The following is a 26,010-nucleotide window of genomic DNA, read 5'->3' as shown; positions in this document are numbered from 1 at the left end:
GTTTGTGTTACATTGGGTTTCCATGAGTAAAATTGAGACATCCAGTGAAAACATATCCCAAATGAAGCCATTGTATACTATTTAGAAACAAAACTGAATTTATTTGCTCAATCAGACTAGATGCAAGGAATATCAATATGTACTACTACTGACATTCAGAGAGAAAAGAAAAATAAGATGAAAAGACACAAACAGAACTCAAATAAGGTATGGCTTTGGTTAAATAAAACTACTAAATTGATTCGAAAAGACAACTGTTACATGATATCTTAAATAGAGTGAGAAAAGATGTAAGGCTATAGAATTCCCTGAAAAAGACAAAAGTCCTAATGTATCTGCTGCATGTTATGATCCCGTGTCAAGGCCCAAACTGGTGGTCACACAGTAGATGCCACTCAAACGCTGAAGGATACGAGTCACCAACTGACCACCAGGTCGTCACTTTCACAGCCATTACTTTTCCGTGGACTCATACATGAAAACATAACTGCAGACTACTGACCTGTTATCAGTATTTGAATTTGCCAGTGTTATTAGACATCGTACTGATACAATGGCACAGACTTTTACATTAGAAATAAAGTTCTTTATCCCCACTTGCAATCATTGGAATATCAAAGGAAACTCGTTTTGTGAACTTCTTTCAAAGATAGTGAACATTCCTCAGCTTCTCAATACAGTAATGATATCAAAAATATAAAAATATCTTTGATATGCCTCCTCACCAGCCCCCTCCTTCTTTGAATGAGTGGTTATTAAACATGTGCACATGCTAAGCATGCCAGCGTTTTGCCTACTTTGTAGCTGCGATTGATATTAACAAAAAACTTGTCAGGATCTACCTAGAAACAGTAATGATAGTTAAGAGATGCACAATATACTCCCAATAGCTTTGTGTGATTCCACAACTGCAAAAACATGATTTCAGATTATTTTCTCTTTTCTTCTGTGTAAATACAAGGAATGATTTGTCGGCACAAATACCCAAAGTTTGTTCAAACATCTATCACCAAGAGTGAATACTGCAGCTACTGGTGGATGACGACACACATTAAAAATCACTGTGGAAATATTCATTCATGCTGTTTGCCTTTGGTTTAAAACTATAGGTGTCACTTGCCACTCAAATTTGGGAAACTGTAAAATTGAGTTCAAACTTTCTGGTGTTTATACATCATCTGTTTTCTGGTTTTTCACACATACAAACTCATTGTGAATTCTGAGGCAACACATTTCCAGTCAATACTACAGTGATATTATGGATCTGCTCTTTCCGACTTCATACCAAGTGGGAAATTAACGTTTTTTTTTTATGGTTTCTGAAATGACCCGCTCAACCAGTGAGCCACAATGTCAAATATATCTAGGATTTAATGATTTTCTACAGTGTTCGGTAAGATTTCCCCACCATTAACAACATAAAAAACAAAAATATTTGAAAAAACCACAGCACTTTGTCTGTTGAAAATATCCAACACATTTCCAGGGGATTAAGAAAAGAAACATAGTCCTGTATGTATCAGTGTTGATAAATGTCATCTTTTAAGTATATGTGCGTCACAGTTTGGACTTTTGACCTACTCAAAAAACATTCTGTCTTCTAGTCCCAATGCAAAATGCAAAGCTGGCATTCTGACGTTTTTCCGAGTTGACGACTGACAAGTTAAAAGTATTTTAGCAGAGACTGCCGCTTCAACCAAATGCACATTCTTTATCCATACACACTTCCAATGTCACCATCAGAATACAGACAGCCTTCTTCGATACAAACACAACCCCCCCCCCCCCCCCCCCACCCACCTCGACCTCCCTCCCCACCTGTGCTAAAATGCTTTAGACACTGATCCATAGCTGCTCTCCTGAACTCCCTAACTGAACAGCTTGACGAAGCAGCCGTGGCAGTACGGTTTGTCGTTTTGTTCTTTGAAGGTGCCTTTGTTGAGTTGCTTCAGGCAGAAGGCACAGACAAAGTGCTCAGGGTGGAACTTCTTGGCCATGGCTGTGATACAGCGTCCCGTGATGGGCTTCTGACAGCCGGAGCAGAGGGAGCCGCGGTGCTCGTGGTAGTGCACTTCACAGTAAGGCTGGCCGTCGTGCTCAAAGAAACTTCCATTGACAAACGGGGTGAAGCACTCCTGTAAACAAAAACAGGAGAGGGCCCAGAGGAAGAAGCTGTTATTCTGAAGCTATTATTCACAGGTACACAACATCACACTAGAATGACAAGATACAGACCCTGCAGACGAAACACTCGGGATGCCAGAGGCTGTTCAGCGCTGAGATGTAATTCTCCAAAATGGCTCTGGCACAGCCGCCACACTTTGGTGCAAACATGTCAAAGTAATCCTTCCTGCAAAAAGCCTTTCCATCCTTCTCGTGAAAGCCTTCGTGGAAATAACAGACCGGTTGAAAATACTCACTATTGTGAGTGAATTGTAAATCAAAAACGTAATAATTGAATAGAATAAATGCCATTACCCTCTGGGCCAAAGAAGGATCCACACTGAGCGCAGAAGAAGTGTTCAGGGTGCCACGTCCTATCCAGCGCCGTCACCACTTTCTGAACAGACATGACAACACGCGTTGTTGGCTGAATGTTATCTACAACAGACGTCGAGCACAGACGTGACCAGCAGAGGCTTACATCCAGTATGGGCCCGTTGCAGTAGTAGCACCGCGGGGAGAACAGGTGGTGGTAGTCAGTCTCACAGTACGGTTGTCCTTCACGCTCAAAGAAGTTCCTGGAGCCGATCTCCTCCTGACAGTGGGTGCACACAAAGTGCTCAGGGTGCCAAGTGCGGCCCATGGCCGTCACCACCTGCACAAACAGAAAAAGGAGATTCTGAATGAAGGAGGTTGATTCAAAAGATGAATAAAACCAGTGTTTATATTCTTTATAAAAGCCTCACCTGTCCCACAATTGGCTTACAACAAGCCCCACAAACTCCTTTCGCCACAGTCTGGACACCCAGTTTGTTGAGGTCCGACTGCAGGCTACCGAGCATGTTGTCCAGCTTGTTGACCTGTGTCGGAGCACCACCTGAAACGCCGCCCTTCCCTTGGGCCATAATCTGAAAATGATTAAGATTTCAAAATAGTTATGTGTCAAAGACGAGTCTGGCAGGAGAACAGAACTAAACAGTTTTGCGTTACAACGATTGAAACATGTGAAGCTGTGAAAAGCCAGAAGGGAGAAGAGACAGCGGTTCATGCCTGCATTGTTGGGAAGATTGGGTCAAAATCTGTTTGGCAGCCCACTGACACCAGGACTTTGGGGGGCACTGGTGTCACTGGTTTCACGGGTGAAGGGCCGTTTGGGGTCTTAAGAACAGGAGGGGGGGGGTCTGGTTTGGGGGTAGGAGGCTCCGGAATAGGAGGCGGGGGCGGCGGGGGTGGAGGAGGTGGGGCGGCTTTCGCAATCTGCCAAGGCGCAGGGGGAATCGGTTCCTGGGTGTGGGGAGGCTGTGGGGGGGGAGAAGGAGGTGGAGGGAGAGGTGGCGGAGTAGGGATGGGGGGGTGCGGTATTGGGAGTTGTCGCTTGGGCTCCTCTATAACAGGGGGGCGGCGAAGGGCGGTGGGAGAGAGAGGCGGGAGGACCTTCCTCACAGGGACAGGCGACTCTGGGGGAATTACGACCTAAACAAAGAGAAAAACACACAGAACGAAGGAACACAGAGCAAAGTGTGTAGAAAACTGAAAAGGTGGATTAATAGAAATATTTGGGAAAACGGTCGAGCACACCAAGGCCAACCTTGTCGACCTCGCTGCCGGTCCAATCGGGACGAAAACGCTGGGGCTTGCATGTGACCACGACACCTTCGGTCAGCCAATCATCAGACTGTTTACGCCGCCGCTCCGAGCGGCCAATGCCAAACTTGCCCTGAAGCTCCTCTATGAGGCGGTCCTGAGAGGTGTTCTTGTTTACAATGATGGGTCCCATCTTCCTGCGCAGGTGACCATCTCGGGACATGGGATGCACGTTGGGAGTTTCCTTAGTGCGCCTAATCACTGACTTTATCTAAGAAGGAACGGTGAGCAGTTACAGCAGAGCTCCGGGGCAGCAGGCGGGTCACACAAATTGAGATTAAATTTTTTTTTTTAAAGAAAATCCATGACAGGCCAGGATGCTGTGGTCAAGGGGCTCAGAGTCACACGTCATGCAGTTCTTGCATGCTTATGTGACGGGCCTTCCAAACTCTAAAAACTATCTTCTCACAGCCTCACTAGTCTCTAAACAACCCGCCCACATTTCTACACAGGGGACATGAGGGGCCTTCACACAGAACTAGTGCAGGTAAGGAAGATCATATGTGCCATGCTCTATACTGCTGCTGCCAATCACTGAGTTGTTCATAAATCAATGTATTACAAAGATGATCTAGATTTCTAAATATGTAGTCCATAACTGCTGCATTCCAAAGATATTTACTTTGAAGTATTATAAAATACAAAAAAGCAGGAAACCTTTTTTTTAACCTGATTTAGCCCTTAGTTGATCATGCTAAGGAGGATTTATTGAATGTCTCAAAATGACAAGTGCAAAAATTATATTAGTGAGCATACTACCCGATAAGTATTCGCTAATGGGTTTAAAAAATAAAAGCAGATGAGGAAGCTGGTGAGGAAGCATCAGTCTCTTGAGCCAAAGAGCCAAACAATGTGAGCAACTCAAACGCGCGTCGTGTCAAGCAGGAGGCGAGATGCATACATGTCCGGACGCAGAGACTCGGTCCATATTGGGAGTCTGCAGCAGGGGCAGATCCAGGGCCACGTCAGGGGTCCCGGGGCACGAAGACGGGGTCATGGACTCATCCATCCAGCTGGCCTCCGTCAGCGGGGTCATGCTGCCATCTGTGTACGGCCTCTCGGTGTAAGGCGTCATTGTGCCATCCAGTCCATCGTGGAAGGACATGGACAGCTCCTCGTCGGCCCAGTCCAGATCCCCGTTCCCATCGGTCCCTTCGTCCACTGAGTCGTCTGTGATGGTGTTGGTGGCGCTGGTGAAAGCGTCAGGCTGCACGTTGTATCTGTCCATAGGCAGGATGAGCTCCTCGTGAATCTCCTGCATCCCCCTGCCAAAACACTGTGCCTCCATCTTCAGCTGTGGGTCATCCACACGTGCAGCTGAGTGGTTCTGTGCAAAACCCATGGCCAGCAGTTTGTCTAGCTCCTCGTCCAAGGAGGGCTCCATCAGGGGCGCCTGCTGCACGGAGAAGAGGCTGGCTCTTTGAGGGGCGGGCGCCGACGCCGACAGCTGTCTGCTGGTGCTCGTGAAGGCCAGTGGAGAGGGGACCACCACTGGAGAGACTGGAGATGGCGAGGATGTTTTTGAGGAAACAGAATGTGGGGAGATAGCGACAGCAGCAGGGATGGGGGAAGGAGTTTTTGGAGCTGAGAGAGGTGGGGAGAGGTTTGTAAAAGGAGGCGGAGAAGAGAAATTTAAAACAAGGTCATGAAAAGAAGGAGATCCCTTGCTTATAGTCTCGGGATCACAAGGGAATTTACTGACAGTAGTCGAGGGCGAGACCGGCTCCATGGACGGACTAGAGGACTTGGAGGACTTTTGGTCCAGGACAGTGTTAACTGAGGTTAACGAGGGGGTGGTGGTGGTATTGGAAGGACTTGGGCTATTTCTCATAAGGTTGGAGTTAATGGAAGTGGCTCGCGAGAGGACAAGCAGAGACTTGGTTTGGGACGACAGCACGGTGGCAGACACATCTATGACAGAGTCCAGGTCGAGGTCACTGGCTGCAGACAGTGAGGATATAGGACTGTGAGGACAGAGACGGTTCGGGTGGGGCGCCGACATGCCGCCGTCTCCTCCCCCCTCGTCTATGTGCAGCTCTAGACCGGCAGGAAAAGAGAACAGAGGAGAGGCACAGGCAGACGCATGGGACAGACTACGGAAACGAGAAGCCACGGGGGTGACGGAGGAAGAGGCTGGAGGATGAGGAAAGCTGGAAGGTGCTCCTGCTGGGTCCAGCGGACAGCCCAAAGAACTGGGCTGAATGACATAGAAGCAGAAGCAAGATAAGAGGAAGAGGACAGAGAAATCAACAGGAATGTGTTTTTCGTCGACACAGTGAAGCCGCCCCGGGGGTCATGCCGCTCTGTACCTTGAAGTCAGACAAAGAAGCCATCAGCTCGTCTAGCTCTCGTGTGGCGCAGGAGGCTGACATTCTTGCTTGCTGCTGAGACGGGGAGTCCAAAGAGGAGCTGGAAAATAAAATCATAGCAGGATTTGCAATTGCAACGCAAACATTGACGCCTAATTTAAAATATATTATTGTCTTGCTAACAGGCCAGCCGACTGCTGGCATTTATGTGCGTTCTGAGGAACTAATGTACTGTGCTTTAGTCCTTTTATTTCTCCCTGTTCCAACTGAGGCAAACGTTAAATACATCATCATTTTATGTGCTGGAAAAATTGAGTAGATATCTGACCAGAAGTCTAAACTGCCATATTTAGCATTTTAACAAGATGAAAATAAAGGGTGACAAAGGACAATGGCCCATTCAACTCTTTCCAGACAAGGATCACGTCATACACTGAAAGCAACATTATGTTTCCACAACACTACTGAGAACAGCTTGTTTAAAACCATTTGAATGTTAAAATGACCTTGAACATAAACGTTTCAAATAGCAATGTTTCAGGAAACTCTGATCCATTGAGTACATCATTCAAAGTTAAAGTTGTTAGGGGTCTAACGATAAGAAAACACTGCCAACACCGATTGTAAAACCTCCACTTGAGGTGTCTGCTGATGTACTTCTCTCCACAGACTGTGGCAGCCGGACGCGAGTATACGGCACCTGGGTGAAGGCACTGGACCCTCCAGTTCTGTCAGCAAACTCTCCACGGTGGGTCGGGCCTCTTCCAGCCTCGTTCCGTTCCTCTTGGGTTTCTCCAGCGGGGGGGGGCTCCCCATGATGTCACAGGAGCTGCCGTTCTCGTAGTGGGTGATGCTGCAGGACGGTAAAGGCGGAGCTGCCTCCTCTGTGGACACACAACAGTACAAACTCGTTTTTCCCCACCAGCAACAGAAGGGAAAAGGTGAGGCCTTTGCATGTACCTGTAGTGGGGAACGAAGGGGAGCTCTGTTGCACTGTGTTGAGTTCCAGCAGCAGCCTGTCAAGCTCCGAGAGGTTACTGCCCATGGCAGAGGTCATGGCCGCTGTTGACGCGTCTACAGACTTCTGTTTGTTTGGAAAACTGCAGAGGGGACAGACGGGGCACAACTGCTAACTGCGACTACGGTGACAATGATACACACAACGTGTAAAGCGTTGTGACGGGGTACCTGTAGACGTGGTCCTCTTCGATGTGAGACAAAGGGGAGCTGCTACTGTCCCTGGACCACGAGCTCTTCTGGCCGGAGCCCAGCGACTGCAGAGAGACGCACAAACACAGCCGGAGGGATTTCAACTTGAATTGTGATTTTTACATTCATTCGTCTGTGCAACACTGATTTTCCCCCATATCATAGATTGTGATAACAAGCACACAAATATACACAGTGCTGAATCCAATTTTTGCCATGCCATTTTTTTGTACTTGCTGAGCACTTTGTGAGAAACCTGTTGGACAAATAGCTTCATGAAGAAATGTTGGTTCATGAGCATGGTCCCGCTAGAGACAGACCTGCAGAGAGGAGTGGTGGGAGTCCGGCTGATCTGTCAGGGACCCGTTCAGGGCCTCGACCGAGGGTGGAGGAGGAACTGGAGGTGGGGCCGACACATCCTGGTAGGAGTGTCCTCCGGTGGGGATGGAGTAGGGCGTCTCCTCAGACAAGAACACGGGTCGCTTTGAGATGTGGGATGTAGTCGATTCCAGGTCCGCCAGTAACGCGTCTGAAAGCATTGATAATTAAGGTTGCAGCATTTCAGTGTTCCCCCTGCCATCATATCAGGAAGGCGTGCATTTGTCCGTGTGTATTTCACATAGTGAAAGTCATACAGTCGCACCAAAAGTTGATGTTCAAATAAATAAATAAATACCAACTTCATCAACCTCGGACTCAGTCATGCCTTGGGGCCTTTGAGACTAAATATTTCGATCTCCAAACATGGTCGCCCTGGAGACCAATTCATTCTTTACTGGGTTGTTAGGACTACAGACTGTGGTGTCAGGTTGTAAACAGACAATGGCAGCGCGTTTCTCATTCCCCCAGTCACCTAAAAAAGCTTTTTGCTTAAGCACAGATCATTCAACAGAAAGGTTAGGCCTTCACCATCACAGCATGGCCCAGTACATCCCAGTCACAACTGAACCCATCAGCCCTTCATAAATTTCCCTCTGAAATCTCCAACATACTTTTTCCAAACTTTTTTCCAAAATGAGAGCCAACTGTGGATGAGCTTCATCGGTCATTACAGTCGTGGAATTTCTCTGTACGTTACGGAGGGCTTTAATTTGGCTCAGTTGTGAGAAGCGGCGTGAATTTAGTGCCCGGTCCAGGGGCTACAGTGTTACCCAGCTGAGTGTTCACAGAAACAAGGGAGCAAAATAGACCCTTACATCACACAATCCATCCATTCTCAGCCGGTCCAGAATAGACGCAATCACTGCGGCATACCGTTACAATAGAGAGGCTTGGAACAAGTCTTTAAAATCGGTTCATGTTATGGAGTGATTTCAAAGATCGCTGAATATAATTCTTTAAAAAATGATGTACTTGAAGACGTTTTCTGTCAACTAAATCGCCCTGCTTCTCTAAATACTTAATTATTTAATTCAATGTTACCTAAATCCTAAAACGTACGCCAGCAAAGAAAATGAATAATTTTCACTAAAATCAAAAGATGGAGCTGACAAATTGTAAGGCTGCCTTATTCCTCTGTGAACATTGCACACTGTCTTCATACCATCCGCAATGAAGAGGCCATGACAAACCTACACACAGAATATTTGGAAAAGGCACGCAATAGACTGGATACTGGATATTTGTCCTTCGTCTGTGTCAACATTAAAACAGACAAAAAAGCCTTCACAATACTCACATTATTGTTTCCACCTGCTGTATCTGTAATATCTTCCGGGAAGTATGAAATGTGTGTTTGTCTGAATTTGCGCGTGTGCCTGTGTGTGAAGTAATACAGACAAAGATAGCACGAGCAACGAGGAGGGACAATACGTTGCCAACCTAATGGGGGGGGGGGAGTGGTATTAGTGCCAAAATTGGTTGACATATACTTTCAATAATGGTATCCTTTCAGTGCACCGTTACCTTAAAATCACTCAAATCGCTCTAATGAGGTACTCTTACTGTCAAACCTGCGTTTAACAAATTAATATGGTCTCTAATATGGTAACTTTACAGATGTCAGGCTTAAGTCTGACATTTTTAATTTAATCCAAAAGCATGCAACTTCAGGTTAGAATGTTCAACTCAGATGTGCGATGACACATTGATAGAATAAGGGTGATAAAAACGTGTTGAGTTTTCCACTTCTGCAACCAGTCTCCAGACAAAAAGGAGATACAGCCCAAAGGCTAAATTTTTAGGTCATGAAGTTTGACATAAACCATGAGAGCAGAAGCCTATTTATAGCAACAAGCTCAGCGTGTAGCCCATGTCTTCTCAAATGTGCTGAAATATCCCGACCAGCTCAAAATAATCTGCACCTGGTGCCGACATGCTGAACAAGGTCTTACTGAAGTTCACTCCGTCACTCATGAAACAAAGCCTCCACATAGAAAAATACCACAGCTGGTTTTGGAACAAATGTTGAGTTATATAAAACACAGCCTAGGATTTAGATATCCATTTCTCTTGTTGCAGTCAAAAATAATAAACGTTTTTAAGAAAAGTCTATTCCTAGAGAGTTCGTCCTGGGTTTGCCAAAGAGGAGAGTACTGGCCGGGTGATTTCCCAAACACGTGTAAGGCACGATTGTGAGTGTAGAAATGTCTAAAATGATATCCCTCCCCCCCCCCCCTCCCTCCCATCTGAGATTCTGTCACAGGCCCACAAACAACAATACAAATTATTGACCTTTGCAGAACTGTTATGGCTTGCACCATAATCTCAGTGTGATACACACCACAGAAGATTATATCAGGATAAAAATTAGGAAAGCATCAGAAAAGTAACTCGTATTCATATTGTAGCCTTTGACTAAGCAGCATGCAAAAAACACACTGCATTCCATTAAGAACATCATTTTAATGCAGGTCTTGCTTCCCTCATCTCCCCTGAGGAGGGCAGCAATGACAACAAACCCTCGTCAGTCCCAGACAACCTTGATCCATGCAGAGTTAAAACATTAAGAATTTGTATCCAAGTAACAGGCTAATCTTTTCCATTTCAGACGGGGGGTGGAGGGGGCACGCACGATGGACAAAGTCTAATTCTGTCATAACAGCATCCTGACTCAATAGTCCATTGTGCAAGCTCTGGAGGAATAAAGCAGTCATCAAAAAGGATATGACTAGGATTAAAAACATCAAATGTCAGTCAACAATAAAACAGTGGTTCTCTGTCAGGGGGCCACGATCTCCATCCCGTTCAACAAACAACTCTCAATATATGTGGGCACTGTATACATTCTTGTGGCAGTGGGTGCATGTACTGTCCTGTCTGTGCACATACCACCACCACCCGTACCACCACCACCGCCTCTCATTTACCCACTCAAAGCCTGGCCACAGTCCTGCAGTGTTTATCAGATGGGAGTGAAGGTGCATGGGGAATTCCACACATTCCTCTGTCCGATTCTGAGAAAGAAAGCAATCGGGCGGGGGACACGGCGAAGGTGGCTCAGGGCAGGGCATCATTTCACATGCAACCCACCCTGGAGACAAAATGAGGCTTTGTGACACGGCCTACCCAAAGACCAAACATTCAACCTGAACCAAAGTTTTAGTTACAGAACCCGTGAGGAATGTGCTTGAATACAAAATACCATCCGTCAGTCCGGAAAATGAAAATAATGTGTTGACAATTACAGGACCTGTTCCACTAACTACGGCATGCTTTGAATTCCTGAATAACGGAGATGTGAATGTTTTTACTACCCATTTCCCACAGAGCAGGGTGTACAGCTCAGGCTAGCGGGGTAGGGGACAGGGGGGCCTTGAGGGCACCAGGGCTGTCTAATCCTTTCTATTAACATGTGGGCACTGGAGATAGCCCACCAGGGTCCACAGCTCACCTGTTTATAGCCAGGGAGCAAAAGAGCAGACCTGGGCACAGCCCCACAGCGAAACTCTACCCCATCAGGCCAACCCAACACGATATTTATATCAAACAGCACAGACGGGGGCCAGGGAGAGGGGGTCGGAGGGTGGAGATGCCAGAGGGACAGGCAGCGGAGGCTGGGTAGAAACCAGGAACAGGACAAACAGAATGAATGTGAGTGAAAGAGTATTGAACAGGTGCAAACCAATACAATGATGATCCAAGAGAGACATATTAAGACATAGGTTATGACTTCCATGTGGCCATCCGTTTGTACACAAGCACACACAGATTCATACGGACCAATGAGTGAGTGTAACAGAATACCATCAGTAGGACAGAAGCATCCGAGGGTGATTTCTTCAAAATAAACATACCCCCAAAAATACACTGCCCAGCAGCCCCATATCCGAAAGATGACACGCCCCTTGAGAGAACTCGGGACCAAAATAAAAGCACTTCCCCACAGACCATTAAATCATATGACAGGGGAAAGTCTAAAGACTGACACCCAGTCACCGAGGACACATTCATATCCCCGAGCATGTTTGAGGGCCGTAAGCCCCCCGACACAGAGTAGGCGTTTGTGCCATAAGAGAGTAATCGGGACGATTGAAGTAAGGGTGTCTTATCTCTCTGTCTAAAAGCTGTGCTCGAGAGTGGGAGCATTCCTTTAGAAGAGCAGAACGTCAGTGGATGAATTATTGGCCAATCTGCAGATAATTCTCTAGACTGGATTGTGTGCTCAACATTTCAGTAAATAGTCAAAAATGCTGCACAATTTCTTAGAGCCAAAGAGTCCAAAAACCCAATAAGTTTAATGTTACAGAAGACCAACATAACAAGCAAACATTCACATTTGATGCTGCCACCAGAAAATGTTATGTTATGTGTTATTGTATTTGCTCTAAAAATGACTACAGCAGTAAATCATATAAAAATAGTTGTAGGTTATTCTCCTGACTCATGATCCGAGTTCAAATGAGTTTTTTTCAATGTTTCTGCATTAAAGCTGATTAGATACCTTTGTTCATTAAATTAGTTTATGACACCAATACTTTATTGATAAGAGAGGTATATTTTTGCAGTACTCAGGTTTAATATCAATCTAATCATAAAATGAAGAGAAAAGTGGATTTTAGTGGATTATTAATAAAGCAGAATATCTGTATTGGGAAACCAAAGGGAGATTTCCTGCACTGCTCTTTGAAGACGACCCCCTCTGGTCTCCCCAGCAGGGACTCGTATTCCTACTACATTTCCCTGACCTGTCGGGAAAATACTCAGCCCTGTTCTCTGAGGCCAACTTACAAGGCCAGGGAACAGAGAAGGCGTGGAAACAGCATGACAAGAGGAAAAGAGTAAGGTCACCGCGAGACGAAGCAGCAATGTGGTTCGTCAGCGTACAACAGGGAAAATCAAAAACACACCAAGGGCCAAAAAGCTGCCCACTACAACAGAGTCCGCTGGCCGTTAGCATTGACTCTGCTCATTGTTTATCCCTCTGTTTCCTCAGGATGTGGGGCAGGGTCTGTTGCCCAAGCGATGAGGTCAGCCATGCAGCTCTCTTCCCCAGACCCAGAACAGGATGGGTGTGGAGCTCTGCAACGAGGCGGATTTACAGCCAGGAGCTCCCTTCAAGCGGAGCATGCGAGCCCGCTGGTTAGGAGCGGTATGCGCGGTCCTTGCACCTCTCATGGGGTGATGAAAGCTCGTGTGGTAACACTAACTCTGTGCCGCCGACACGCCCGGACACAGAGAGAACTTAAGACCTTCTAAGATCTTTAGGTATGCTGCTCAAACGCTGTAAACATTTAAGACCACGTTGCTTCTACAACAGCCTACTTCCACTCAGGTGGACAGCTGGTTATATTACAGTAAATATACAAAGACTACGGTGTGTTTACAGAAGGAATCTTTAGGAGGTCTTGCTGTCTGTTTCAGTCCACATTGCCACATCCAGCAGATACACTCAAAATACAAACTGAGGCCCACACTGTTCAGAAGTCTGTATCTGCATCTAAACGGATACAGTTTAGATGTATAAACACTAAACCGGTGTTTCGTCTCGCGTGGTAAGAAGGTTTGAACAATGTTTGAACATTGGTGAGCTCATGCCCACTATCTGGCTCCAAGATAAGGGCAAGTTTCAATCATGCTTAAGTGTTATTCTCACTTCAGCAATCCTTCTCCAGCATAATGCATGTCTGTGCTAACCCAATTTCTTTCCTGTCCACCTGCAGACACAGAGCCCAGCCTCCACGGCCCAGTGAGGTCAGAACCCCTGAATCTCACACAATCCTGAGGAATTCACAAGGAGCTGAGCGGAGTTTCACGCCACACAAACAATAAGCCCAGGAGCAGGACAAGCCAAAGGAAAATGTGTCACATGTGGCCCAGGGGCCACATCTGGGTGAGGACTCAGGATCAACAGAGATCAGAGAGAACCTGTGGAAAGCTCTGACTCAGAGGAACTCTGCTCGCACCATGCAGAGGGAATTCCCTTCCTCGAATGTTAGGCAACGTGAGAAGATCAATACACACAGAAGGAAAGAAGACGGGTAGAGTGGAGTCTGATCGGGTTTCCAAAACAGCTCCATGTCCACCCGCCAGTCACCAGCAAGCCTCGAGAAAAGGACACATGGAGGCTTGTTAGCAGGACGGGGGTAACGAAGTAGAGTAAACCACATTTATCAGGGATTTACAAACATCAACGTGGTTCATTGTTGCATAATTAGGGAGGATATGGGAGGGGGGTTTCCACATGATGTGGCCAAAGAAGCAAAAATCCAAAGAGCGGGCCATTTCACTTCACAGTTGTGTGATCGTCAGGCTACCAGACCTCAAAGCTCGAGGCGTTTTTCACAATTTATAAGTCTATTTACCACAGAGCCCGTTTTAACAAGCGGCCGTAACCGAGAGCCCTCCCTCTGGCGAGAGCACACACAGGCCTGAGAGTAGTGGTAGGAGGCGAGTCATGACCCAGAGAGTATTTGGCCTTGGACCCCGACACAGCGTAATGTTTGACATTCCTCAGCGGCCTCGCCCCCTCTGTCGGCCTGCTGTTCGTGCTGCTTCGGTGAGGCTGCCGGCTTCCTCTCGACCAACAATCATCTCTTTCAGTGGCCCTTGGGAGCTGGAGCAGCTAACGAGCTCTGGAGGTATCGTCAGATCGGGCCAAAACTCAAAATGCGGCACATCTCCACGCCTCTCCACTTAAACAATACACAGATCCATTTTAAGCTCCTTGTACTTTTTGGAGGTCGGTATGGGAGTATTCCAACAGAGACTTCAGAAGGGATTCATTCTGAATTAGCAAAGTAAATATAGCAAACTGACCAGCTGGTGAAAACTACAACAACCATAATTAGAAGTCCAGAGGTTCAATGCCAAAGGTCAAAGAACCAAAGAAGTAGCTAGTTAGTGAGGTTTAAAAAAAATAGATGGAGCAGATAATGACACGGAGATACCTTTATTGATGTCACAGATTCTCTGGTTCTGGATAGGGCAAGTTAAATGCACAGATTTTTGATGGGAATTGAATTACAATTTTTTCTTTTGTAGAATAAACATTTAATCCAGGAAAAAATCCAAAATGTAAATGAATATCGAAAACTAGTTAGTTCTCACAGCCCCAACTCACAGTTCTCTGTAAATTACATCCAAAAAATACATATGAAATGAAGGCTTGGATATTACTTGTGTCTAATGCAATATGAACACTTACATGTAAATCTAGATTTTTTTTTTGCTATTTATTTTGATAGCAATTTTCCCAAATAACAAAACATGATCAGAGGTCATCTTCTAAAAATCTGAGTGTGGCGTAGTCCATTTCTTATGGTTAGTATCCTGGCAGACAAAAGGTAATGTATGCCTTTAATCCACAAGATCAAAAAGGCAACTCTAAAATGTTAATGTACAGACACAATCCCCATTATTCAAGGTCTGTGTTGCATGTACACAGAAATTCCAACCCAGCTCGAGAAATCTAACACTTGTGATAACAGCACAGGGTCAGGGTCCTATCTACAACAACTACTATACACCCCGGTTTCACCTCCTGGAGAAAGTGTCGACAGTACCCTTGACATAGAACATAAGAAGTTAGGTCTGATTTCATTCATGGTTCCCACTAACCACCTAAAGTATTTTACATCGAGTACAATTTACATTTTATATACTGTCCCAATTACATATGTTTCTCTTGTACCAAGGCCTTACCCTTATTTCCATTTGAGGGGGGAAAAAAGGAAAACAAAAGGGCACTGTTTGGTCAGTAATTGGGTATTACTAGAAGTTATGTGTGCTCCATCCGACAGGAGATGCATTATAAGCCAGCCAAGCCGGGGTTGAGCCCACATTGTGCTGCACCGAGCGGTCTAAATGGGGGAGGCCTGTTGACTCCACTTCAAAGCCCCAATGAATAGCCTGTGGGCACAAGTTGAGGAGGTAAAGTTGAATCTCGGTGTCAAAATGTCACGCAAATATCTCCCCTCCCCTGCGGCACACGTAGTAAGAACAAAAAGAGGGGGGGAGAGTTAGTTTGTTTAAATTTGCTGGACATTAACGTAACTACAGAGAGGGAGAGTTTAAAGATGAGGAGGTGAAGGCTAACGATGCGCAGCCGCTAAATTACTTTGACGCTTTCATTAATCAAAGCGGGTGAATTGTGAAAACACTCCCACAGCCCTACTGCTGGGTGACATTTTTGTTTGGCAGGAAATAACGAGCCCTTCCAGAGTAAGGTGACCCACAAACAAGGCTTTTCAACGTTAAATCTCAACCTAACGGTTACTCCTCCACCCTGCTACCCGCTGCTCACTGACCGCTGTGGAAGGAACAACGTTTCACAAACTTCCATGACTTACCCAAGTCGTCCATGGTGGCTTCCTGGCTTCGGCCTGTCTCCGTTTTACGTTTAGCAGCTTCGCAACTTCACGAAGTCTGAACTTTCTTTTCCAAACTTCCCCCACTGGCCGCTGCAGTGGAAGTTGCTCGGGATAGGTCTCGGGAACGCGCTGCAGTATGTGCATGCGGGGCTTTAGCGCGGGCGCGCGCTCTGACTGAGACTCGGCGATGAGCGTCATCTAGTGGCCCCAAGCTGGAATTACGCAGTAACACGGATCAGCCCCTTATCGCGACAGCTGAAAATTAATACATTTCATTATTATGAATCAATACAATAAAATCAAGGAAAAACGGAGAAACATGAATATATGGTTGGTAATATATTTATTAAGTTATGGTCCCTTGTCACCGTATGCTATTGGAACACAGAATAAAAATAAAAGAAATAAACAGGCCATGGTTGTGAACATATTCACAACCATGTCACTTAAAAAAATAATAAAAAGCGGCTGAATCATGAATGAAGACAAATAACAGTTGAGTTTCTGTAGAATTTCTATAAAATAATAACCATGGTTTATTTTAAAATCTTACTATACGTCTTGTGACAAATAAAACGGGATAATAATTTTCAAAAGTCTACCGATTTCAGCTTTCTCTGCTCCCTCTCAGTGAGGGGCTCCTTGGAGAGGATTTTGTCATGCAGGCGGTGGTGTTTGCCAATGCCCAGCTTCGGCAGACCTCGGTTCAGCCCCTCCAGCAGCACACATGACTTACACAGAGACTGGCTGGAGATGTAGCCACATTGGTTACAGGTGCCCTGCACAGGCATCTTCACCCCCTCCCGAACAGACAGGTTCTCCCCAGAGTGAACAATATCCATTATGGAGCTAGGCCTTACACTCTCCAGGTCCTTCAAGAAGGTCCTTGCATAGCCACGATAAGCATTGGGAGAGTAGATACATTCAGTAGAAAAGTAGTCCAACTTCTTAAAGTATGCATACAGAACAATCTCCTTCTCATACGCATACTTGAGGGGCTTGCAGCGCGGCACGACCCCTTCACCTTCGCTGGCTGTGGAGATGGCAGTGCATCGGCGCAGGCGAGCTATGTCCCCTCGCAAGACGTTCATCAAAACTGTCTCTGCCACATCATCGGCATTGTGACCTGTGAAAAAGAAGAACACAAATCCAGTCATCGTAACAAAATATTTATGTTGGAAATTTAGACAGACTGCTCTTTCACATTTTAAAAACAAAATTTTGTCATTTGTATTTTGAAATGCTCTTTGGAATTACCTGTACATATCTTGTCCACTTTCAACATGATGGCACCTCTGTCTAGTGCCTGCCTTCTGAACACCCCACAGAAGGTGCAGTTATTTTTCAGTCCCACCTGCTTCACGATTGCATCCATCGTCCAGCCATAAAGCTCCTCATACGACACAATCTTCAATGGCAGCTCATACTGTTGCTGATTCCTCTTTACTGTCTCCAAGGAGTCATCTCTATAACCAGAGATTCCCTCATCAACTGAGAGAAGCATCAGTTCAAGGTTATAGTTGTATCGCTCATTTAGGAGCTTCATTACATGTGCGAGCACTGTCGAGTCCTTTCCCCCCGAGGCAGCAATCCCCACTATTTCCCCAGGTTTGAACAACTTTGCCGACTCGATCGTCATATGCACCTCCTCCTCAAAGGCCCAGAAGAAGCACTCCTTGCACAGCGAGTGGCCGGTTTTCGGGCGTTTCAGCACAGCGCGCTTGTCAATACAGTTGCTGCACAGGATAGGCATCTTAACTGTTGGAAGAAGTTTGTTTTTAAAAGGTTAAACACATCAAGTAAAAGCCTGTCAAATAAGCACTAATTTACTAAGCTCCATCTTTTTGTTAAAGATACAGCGGACCAACACATTTGGCATTGTCATGCATCATTCCCTTAATTTAATGATTGCTCTTTAGTGCAGTCATTTTGTCTGTTCTCATGTATGTAGCTTCATTTAGACGACACTTCCCTTTAACTTAAGCAGGAAAAATAATATCACTTGCACGATCAAATCAACTTTAAATGTGCTTCTGGGGCAACTAGTATCACACAATGCACTGCTCAACTGAACTAGACTAGCGGGTTATAACAAACTGTAACGTTACTATAGAAAGTCAGTATCTTGCACCAGCCACAGTAATAGCAGCGGAATAATCTGTGTTTAAGACAAGCCGAATATAAGAGTTCAAAATAGACACCCATAAAACTCCTTTAAACATCATTCAACATCAATTCACTTTTGTTAGTTAAACAAAGCTCATTTAATTGCCAGCTTTGAAGGTGAATCCTTGCTAGTGAACAGAAATTTAGATGAGGTTTTGACTGTTTTACATTACATTAAATTTTCTTAAATATCACAAACCTATTTGGATGATGTTGATACAAACAACCCCTAAAACATTTCCTTAACTTGTCTGTTTGAAATTACTTTCAGCACACACTAGTAAATTTCACATAAAAGCCCAATTTTTGACGTTAAACGTTTTCTTGTCTAGCTGGCCAAGTTGAGCTAACGTTAAGTAACGTTAGTCACATTTAAATGCAATAACCTTTTCATACCTAAGTTTCCGATGAACCGAGATCTGAAATGTGGATGTAGTAAACTAGAAAAATACTAGAAACATACAAACTTTCGTACTAAAACTACATAAGCATTACACGAATAGATAGTAGCATGTTGTTTTATCATGTGTCGTCAGCTCCGCTTCACGGGCAAACGGGAAGTGACGTCACTTGTCCGTCCCTCCAGCACAACCTATAGGTCGGAGGTGTCAAGTACACATGAGACGTTGTATTGTCCCTTTGGGATGTCGGTGAGAAGTGGCATAAGAGACACGCAATTAAATCAAACAATCAAACGTCAAATGTAAGCAATGAGGATTTATTGTTTTGCTTGAAAGAATGTCACTCCTACAACAGCTGAAATAGATTTTAAAATGCAGCTTGGTGTAAATGAAGAACAAAGGGGTTGATGCTGGAAGGGAGCAAGGCCAAGGTCAGGGTACATGACAAAAGTCATAAGCTTAGTTAGCGGGATGAAAAGCCCCCCTCAGGTGCCACTGCATGTCTCTGACGCGCCGAACCGACTGGATTTGAGGAATCTGGGCTCCGAACTCAGTGCTGTCCTTGTACTCCCCCTTTTCAAAAAGGTACTGGTAGCCTCTGTAGCCTGGGTATTGATAGCCCACCCAACTGTTGCACCAGGGGCATGGAGAGGAAAACAGACAGTTATAGGTGGAGAGTTATTTGCAAAATTAACACAACATCTGTGTTGGAGAAGATGGACTCACGTGCCACTCTGAACCCGAACAGAGGAGACCTTCTCCTGGTAGCCGTGAGCGTGAAAGCTGGGGACATCATCATCTATGATTTCTATCTTCTTTCCTGCAAAGCTGGGGTTTTCGTAAAGGACAATCTTGTGCTCCTGGCTGTCCTGAAAGAGGAGCAAAGCATCAGACAAGCGGATGATTAGTTCTTAGCAACTGATGGCACCACTGATGGGGGTTATGCATCTCTGTGTGGGTGGTATCTTTCTTACCACTTTAATCGGGCGGAATGCAATAAGGGTGTCACTACGCCTGCTGTTGGTCCAGGAATCCCAGCGAGGATACTCCCCCTTCTCAAACACATACTGCTCCCCCTTGCAGTTGGCCTGCTCGTATCCCACCCATCTGAGTGGGGAGGGAACAAATATGATTGATTTTGGGGCAAAGCAAGTAGCACACGTGTTGTTTTTTATTCGCCAAATTGCTTATACACAGTATAAGCTCCTTATCCTCATGTCACTCGCTGGCTGTTCTAAACCTTTTTTTAATGCACTGCCTGTCTCTGAGCCACACTCACGGTCCACACAGCACCAGTATGGAGCCCACTTTCTCCACGCCTGCTTCCTGGAGGTTGTTGCAGGGACCAGTCAGCTCATGGCAGCGTCCCTGGAAGTTCTCCTGCTCATAGATAACCAGCTGTGTGCCAATGGGAGAAAAGCGGACAGCGTGAATTGTTGAGCTACTGATCTAAATTTCTAGTGGGTTGATGTTTTCAACTTAATTTTCGGCAGATGCAAATCCATCCAAATAGGGCAGGTATAAATTTAAACTGCAGTACAATTTAAACTGCAACTGATGCGGTTCCTGCATTTCTTCTCACCTTAAATGCATTAGTGACTGGCAGCTGCTTGGATACTGGTTTCTGGTGGTCTGAGGCCATAGTGAATGGATTGGCAAAGATGAAACTGAAAAGAAGAAGAATAGAATTTCAGTGGTGAGGTTTATGTGATACAAATAGAAATCTTTGAATGTAAAGTATGAGCAGGTCAAACTGCAGTTCATCCCACTTTTATAAACCCATCCCTTTCCCTTCAAAACGAGTTTCTGAAGTTTTCTGACGGAAAACGGAATGACAGCAACGCAACATGGGTGAGCGTTTGTATAAATGAAACCTAAAATATACAAGCAGCAAAACGAAAACAAATGCCGTTAATATCGTCAAAGTAAACATGATTAATAAAATACAGTGTGACGGACATGAACCTCTTACCAGTACCTGTCAGTGCCAGTGTGTTTGTGATTGCACGATGGGCTCAATTTATACGGGACGCCCAGGGGTGGAAACTCTGCCAACAGCACCCACGGTGTCCAAGCCAGCCGGCAGGTCGGCCTGTCATAGGCCCAGCAGGCTGAAATGAGGGGTCACCCTGTTGCCACACTCGCACAAAGTTATTTCATTAGTTGTCAGTTTTGTCCAGCCAGTCATTGTTCGATATCCACATGATTCAGCACAAACAGTGCCAAGAGTCCCACACCTACAATGAGAGAGAGGGAGAGAGAGAGGATAGTCAAATATTTTTACTGTGCAGTAGAGATTGGTATTGATTTGAATGACAATCCAGATACCTTCGAATATTCACGAGTGGATTTATTTGATATTACATTTCTAGAAAACTCTATTAAGTTGTCATGTAAAAAAATGTGTTGAACCCACTGTTTAGAAGCTCAAAATCTGTCAAACCTGTTTACCGCAATGCCAAAAAGTAGAATGAAGATATAGAAATATAAAAGTCACAGTTTATCAAGAAATAAAAATGGTTATTCATTATTTTTAGCTAAATTTAGAATCAAAGACATCACGTGTAACTATTGTACTATAAGATAGAAACTTCTATAGAGATAATGTATTAAAGGGCTTCTCTCAGAGTATGTGCATGTTTTTCTGTTCCATTTAGCAGAATATGTACTTTTTTGAATATTGTGAGTAAATATTGTTTACTCCACTACCTCGAGGTCTCTCACTCCACTTGATTTTAATTCATTTGACTTTCATTATTATTATTGCATTAAACGTATATTTAAAAAATATATATGTATAAATATATATCATTGGTTTATTTGATTTACCATGTTTTCTAGCCTGTCATTGTTGCGTATTTTATTTAATTTTGTATCTTCACTATTTTAATTATCTTACTGTATTTTCCGCATTGCAGTGCTGCAATATTTTAATCCTGTATGTAGAATACTTTGTACACAGCAAAGTTAAATTGACTCTGTGAGATTCAATCTTAACTCTAAGCTGGTGTTTATATTTTCCCAATCTTGTCAATGTTTAATCAACACTCAACGAAGTGTTAACAATTTAACTAGTGTCAAAAATACATCTGCTCATTGTTAAATACAACGTCATTTAGCTAAAGTAACTTACATTGCATTTTTGACACATGGTGTTTACATTTTAGCCCAGGGAGCAATTCGGGGTTGGGTGTATTGCTCAGGGGCACTTTGACATGGGACATGGAGCAGCCAGCGTTCAAACCACCAAACTCATGGTTCCTGGCACACCCTCAACAATCCATGCACCACAGTAAGTAGAGTTAAGCTCTACACCAAGAAGAGTGACACTGTACAGTTACAAATCAAACCTATCAAAGAGTTTAACTCTACTAAGTGTTGCAAATGAATCTGATCTTGACACTGGATAATGACTCCAACTCTTTTGTACAATTGACTCTGTAAGAGTTTGCAGTGTGATTTCAACTCTCTACTCCATCACTTTTTTCCAACACTGGAAAATTTACTCTGAGAATTTTGCTGTGTAGCTTTGTTATGAAATGTGATAAATACATATAGATAATGTTTAGTATAGTTATTATTAATGTTATATTTTCTGCAGTCATTACTTGCTTAGCCAGATGAGGTTTTAGACGTTGATCATGGGGGCATGCAATACACACTGCAACGCTACAATACTAGGCTGTGATCACATGGGGCACGCTTTTCATCTGCTGGCCCTTTACAAAATATACTTTGACAGAGATAATTTAATGAGTTGAATGTTGACCTTGAAACATCATTTTTGTTATGTTAAGAGTTTTACCGCATCTACTCCCCACTTCTACCACTGTAAGTGTTCAGGTAGGGAGTCTACAATTACATCCCAGCTGATCACCGTCATGTGTGCTCTGCTGCACCCTAAAAAAGCAAATCAACACCTGCATGCAACTCGCCTCTATGAAGAAGTAGAAAAAGATACATAGGTGAAGCATGCAATAAGGCAAATTTCATCTAGTTTATATGCCTTCTTGATTTTGCGAGTGCATTTCCAAATTACATGTGACCATGCAAATGCTCAATGGAGACTATGTTGATATTGGACATCAATTTTCTTTAATTATGTTGAAGAACTGTCAGTCGATCATGATCAATTCAGAGCTAAACATGATCCAGTGTTAGAATAGCACTTCTTCATTTAACCTCAAATCCCCCATTTAATGTCATAGGTTATACAAGGTATGCGATAGAATGAGCTTTTAACTTGAGTCTATGAATCTTTGAGATTAACAATGTGTCAATTATGTTAGGATATTTTATGTTTAACCAAATCATTATACTCACTTTCAGTTCAACAGAAACAGGACGACCTTCTATGACAGAGCATTAATTAGGTGTTTGTGTTTCCTGTGATTGTAATAAGATGATAAGATTTGCCATCGGTATCTGGATGTATCCCCGTTGTAGAAGGGAGAGACCTGAGCCAAAACGGAGCTGTTTGGAGTATTGCCATCCGACTTGGAATGATTAAAAACACGGCCATAGCTTATCTACGGTTCATAGAAAACATATGAGGTTGTACATCCATTGAGGGTTCTTTCCAAGAGAGAAGCTTCATATTGTAGTATAACTTGTTTTAATGAATATGGGATTTGGGTGTTTGATCTCATGTCTAGAAGACTTTTTGTTCAGCTGAACAAGTGCACAAATGTGAAAGAATAAATCCTCATAATTTGTTTGTTTTTGTAAACGACTACCCAACCAAAGTCTTTTCTCTTGATCCAGTGTGCTAGATGTTAACATGCTACAGATGTGTTCACAGCTGTGTACTTATTACTGATCTGAGAAAACCTTGAGGATTGGACAGCAGTACAGGAGGCAGAAGGGGATATACAGTATGCTTTTATAAGCTAATAGATCTCGTATGTGTGTAAGGAGAATTGTACACTACAATAGCCTGTATGTGCCGTAGTTGAGGTCAGCTCGTAATTGTTTACTTGGTAACCATGCATCATAACATCATCAAGCATCAAATGCACAATGATGACTGTGGAAGGGAATGCACTGAATGATGTTTTTACAGCAAGCATGTATAAAGCACGAAATCCCTTCCACTGCTGTTACACAGATGTGTACCCGCATATTCCCTGAATAAGTCATGTGCTCTAATGCTGCCGGATGAGGCTTTGAGGCAGTGAAATGGACTCACACCTGCACATTATTTCAGTTCAAAACACAGACTTTATCTTAAGAAAGAATGTCTGCCCGATGTGTGCTTTATTATTTCCACGTATGTTCCATGTTTTTTTCAAAATATTAAGTATAACTTAAAGCCACCTCCACTGTGACCTACAAGTGTAATGTGGACCAAAAACAGTGCAAAACCCAGGGTGAAACAACTTTATTTCGCCACTGAAACGTACACATGGCACTCCTCACTGTGCACAAGCATCGCTCGCCATGGTTAGGTTAAGGTAGAGGGCAGGCACTGTTGGCAGGGAGGTACATGTGTGAGGATCCTGCTCAGCTGGCTCCAGCCGTGGCGGGAGGGGCGGGAGGTGCTGGGGTAGGGTCCGGGTCGGGGCCGGGGCCAGGAGCCGGAGCTGGGTCAGGGACAGTGAAACAGCCCCTCTTGTGCCACTGCATGTCGCGCATGCGCCGGACAGACTGGATCTGCGGTGCAGGGGCCTCCCAGTCGTTCCAGTGCTTGAAATCCCCTTTCTCGAAGATAAACTGCCGCCCCCTGTAGCCTGGGTACATGTAGCCGACCCATCTGGAGGGAAAGGAAAACCGGTAAACTGTGGCGCTTGTCTCAAAACAGGACTTGAGTTGTGAAGGTACAATAAATAAAATGAACAGCAAAGAGAAATGAAAGAGAGACGTAGGGAGGGTCTTACGTTCCGCTGAGCGCCTTGACACTTGCCACACGATCCTGAAAACCGTGGCCCCACAAACTGGGCACATCATCATCAACAATCTCCATCTTTCTACCAGTGAATCCAGGGTTTTCATAGAGGTGTAACTTGTGTTCAGCGCTGTCCTGTAGAAGGGAAACCAGACGCATTTCTATTAACTGTCTCTGGTAGATGCTGAATACAAAAGACAAATATAGTGTGTACAGAAGTAACACGTGGCACGCTTATTATTGAGCACATTTAGAGAGCTGCTGAGAGAGTGCAGTTTTGCATGTAGACTATTCAACCCACCACTTTGAGCGGCCTAAGAGACAAAAGGGTGTAGCTGTTCTGGCTGTTGGTCCAGGTGTCCCATCGTGGATACTCGCCCTTCTCCAGAATAAACTGCTCCCCTGTGAATCCATGCTTATCATAACCTGCCCAGCTGAGAGGGGAAAGAATAGAGCTAAATTAAGTTTCTCGGACACGGATACCAAACGTGACCAAGTTATTGAGGAACCACTTTTCTTAAAACCTCTTATGCGTCTTACTTTCTCAAGACACAAATTAAACCTTGCGCATTACTTACGGTCCTGCCTCAACTATTACAGATCCAACCTTCACCAGTCCCTTCCCAGTCACATCTTTACACTCGGCAGAAAACTCCGCCTTGCGGCCCTGGAAGTTCTCAAACTCGAACAGCAACACCTAGATCAAACATCAAAGGGACGACACAGAGGTGCATGGTTACCGGCATTGAAACATTAGAGTCAATATCTCCTTAGTGAAATGTAGTTGCTTGATTGAGATAAAACCCATTATAAATACTGTAGAATCTCTTTGAATAACCTGTCATCCGATGTCTGTTCACCAGAATACCTAATAAGACTTCAAAGACAGCCAGATTCCTGACCAATAGAAGGACTGTGGCTTTCCAATCCTTCTCTGACCAAACCAGTACCTTGTATGTGGCTCCAGCTCCACCCTGGCTCTTCCAAGCAGCTAGCTGCTCCGGGGCACTCTGCTGCTCCGACATGCTCCTGATCCACTGCTCCTCCACTTCTTGGCAGCAGCACACACACAGACAAAGCACCATCCATCAAGCATGCATGTCCAAGCACACAGGAGGAAGGCTCAATGTCACAGTTGCAGTTTATAACTCACCCTTGAGTCCGAGGGATGTATACATTTTGGCCAAATTATCATTGAATTGACTGAATGATATACATCATTATCCGTAAAGAACATTTACACATGTGTCATTAAAAGCATGTCCACAACAATCCAATCCAAGGATACCAAAATCATGCAAACCTTGGTCTCCACTCGATGCAGCATCATCTAACTCCATTGCATTGGAATTGTTACACCGACTGTGTCCACAGTGAGGTTTTTACCTGGATAAGCCTGCTAGGAAGTGGTAGTGTCCCTCTTTTTCAGTGCCACTTGGTGCTTGGTGAGCTTGAGCCATTAGAGGGCAGAGACAGGGGGGTAT

General features: G+C 44.6%; 4 protein-coding genes across 6 annotated transcripts; all 4 read right to left on the bottom strand.

The window, feature by feature from the left end:
* Positions 1-1,795: 1,795 nt before the first annotated feature.
* Positions 1,796-16,263, bottom strand: LOC119225078 (paxillin-like). Of its 3 annotated transcripts, XM_062562458.1 has the most exons (12): positions 16,055-16,224; positions 7,646-7,854; positions 7,305-7,390; positions 7,077-7,216; positions 6,817-7,000; positions 6,117-6,216; positions 4,709-6,004; positions 2,910-3,071; positions 2,645-2,818; positions 2,479-2,560; positions 2,236-2,384; positions 1,796-2,135 (listed from the first exon to the last, which is right to left on the bottom strand). In XM_062562458.1, exons 1-12 carry the CDS (start codon positions 16,065-16,067, stop codon positions 1,869-1,871), a joined length of 2,862 nt encoding a protein of 953 aa, XP_062418442.1. In that variant the 5' UTR covers positions 16,068-16,224; the 3' UTR covers positions 1,796-1,868. The 3 variants fall into 3 exon arrangements, with proteins under 3 accessions (XP_062418442.1, XP_037338640.1, XP_037338639.2); XM_037482743.2 differs by lacking the exon at positions 4,709-6,004 and having other exon boundaries at positions 16,055-16,220; XM_037482742.2 differs by lacking the exons at positions 1,796-2,135; positions 2,236-2,384; positions 2,479-2,560; positions 2,645-2,818; positions 2,910-3,071 and adding exons at positions 3,088-3,636; positions 3,752-4,018 and having other exon boundaries at positions 16,055-16,263.
* Positions 16,264-16,378: 115 nt separating this feature from the next.
* Positions 16,379-18,811, bottom strand: ctu1 (cytosolic thiouridylase subunit 1 homolog (S. pombe)). The gene is made up of 3 exons (XM_037482744.2): positions 18,638-18,811; positions 17,333-17,833; positions 16,379-17,201 (listed from the first exon to the last, which is right to left on the bottom strand). Exons 2-3 carry the CDS (start codon positions 17,826-17,828, stop codon positions 16,666-16,668), a joined length of 1,032 nt encoding a protein of 343 aa, XP_037338641.1. The 5' UTR covers positions 17,829-17,833; positions 18,638-18,811; the 3' UTR covers positions 16,379-16,665.
* A 247-nt stretch (positions 18,812-19,058) lies between these two features.
* crybb2 (crystallin, beta B2) lies at positions 19,059-20,304 on the bottom strand. Its single transcript, XM_037482747.2, has 5 exons — positions 20,225-20,304; positions 19,922-20,040; positions 19,617-19,749; positions 19,369-19,511; positions 19,059-19,270 (listed from the first exon to the last, which is right to left on the bottom strand). Exons 1-5 carry the CDS (start codon positions 20,282-20,284, stop codon positions 19,102-19,104), a joined length of 624 nt encoding a protein of 207 aa, XP_037338644.1. The 5' UTR covers positions 20,285-20,304; the 3' UTR covers positions 19,059-19,101.
* A 3,840-nt stretch (positions 20,305-24,144) lies between these two features.
* LOC119225080 (beta-crystallin B3-like) lies at positions 24,145-25,904 on the bottom strand. The gene is made up of 6 exons (XM_037482745.2): positions 25,830-25,904; positions 25,477-25,574; positions 25,105-25,223; positions 24,828-24,960; positions 24,519-24,661; positions 24,145-24,394 (listed from the first exon to the last, which is right to left on the bottom strand). The coding sequence occupies exons 1-6, from the start codon at positions 25,864-25,866 to the stop codon at positions 24,145-24,147; spliced, it is 780 nt and encodes a 259-aa protein (XP_037338642.2). The 5' UTR covers positions 25,867-25,904.
* Positions 25,905-26,010: the final 106 nt, after the last annotated feature.

This window comes from Pungitius pungitius, chromosome 5, assembly GCF_949316345.1.
Source record: "Pungitius pungitius chromosome 5, fPunPun2.1, whole genome shotgun sequence".
In the NCBI taxonomy this organism is placed as follows: Eukaryota; Metazoa; Chordata; class Actinopteri; order Perciformes; family Gasterosteidae; genus Pungitius; species Pungitius pungitius.
Note: the sequence above shows the minus strand (reverse complement) of the source record. Positions and strands in the feature narration are given on the sequence as shown.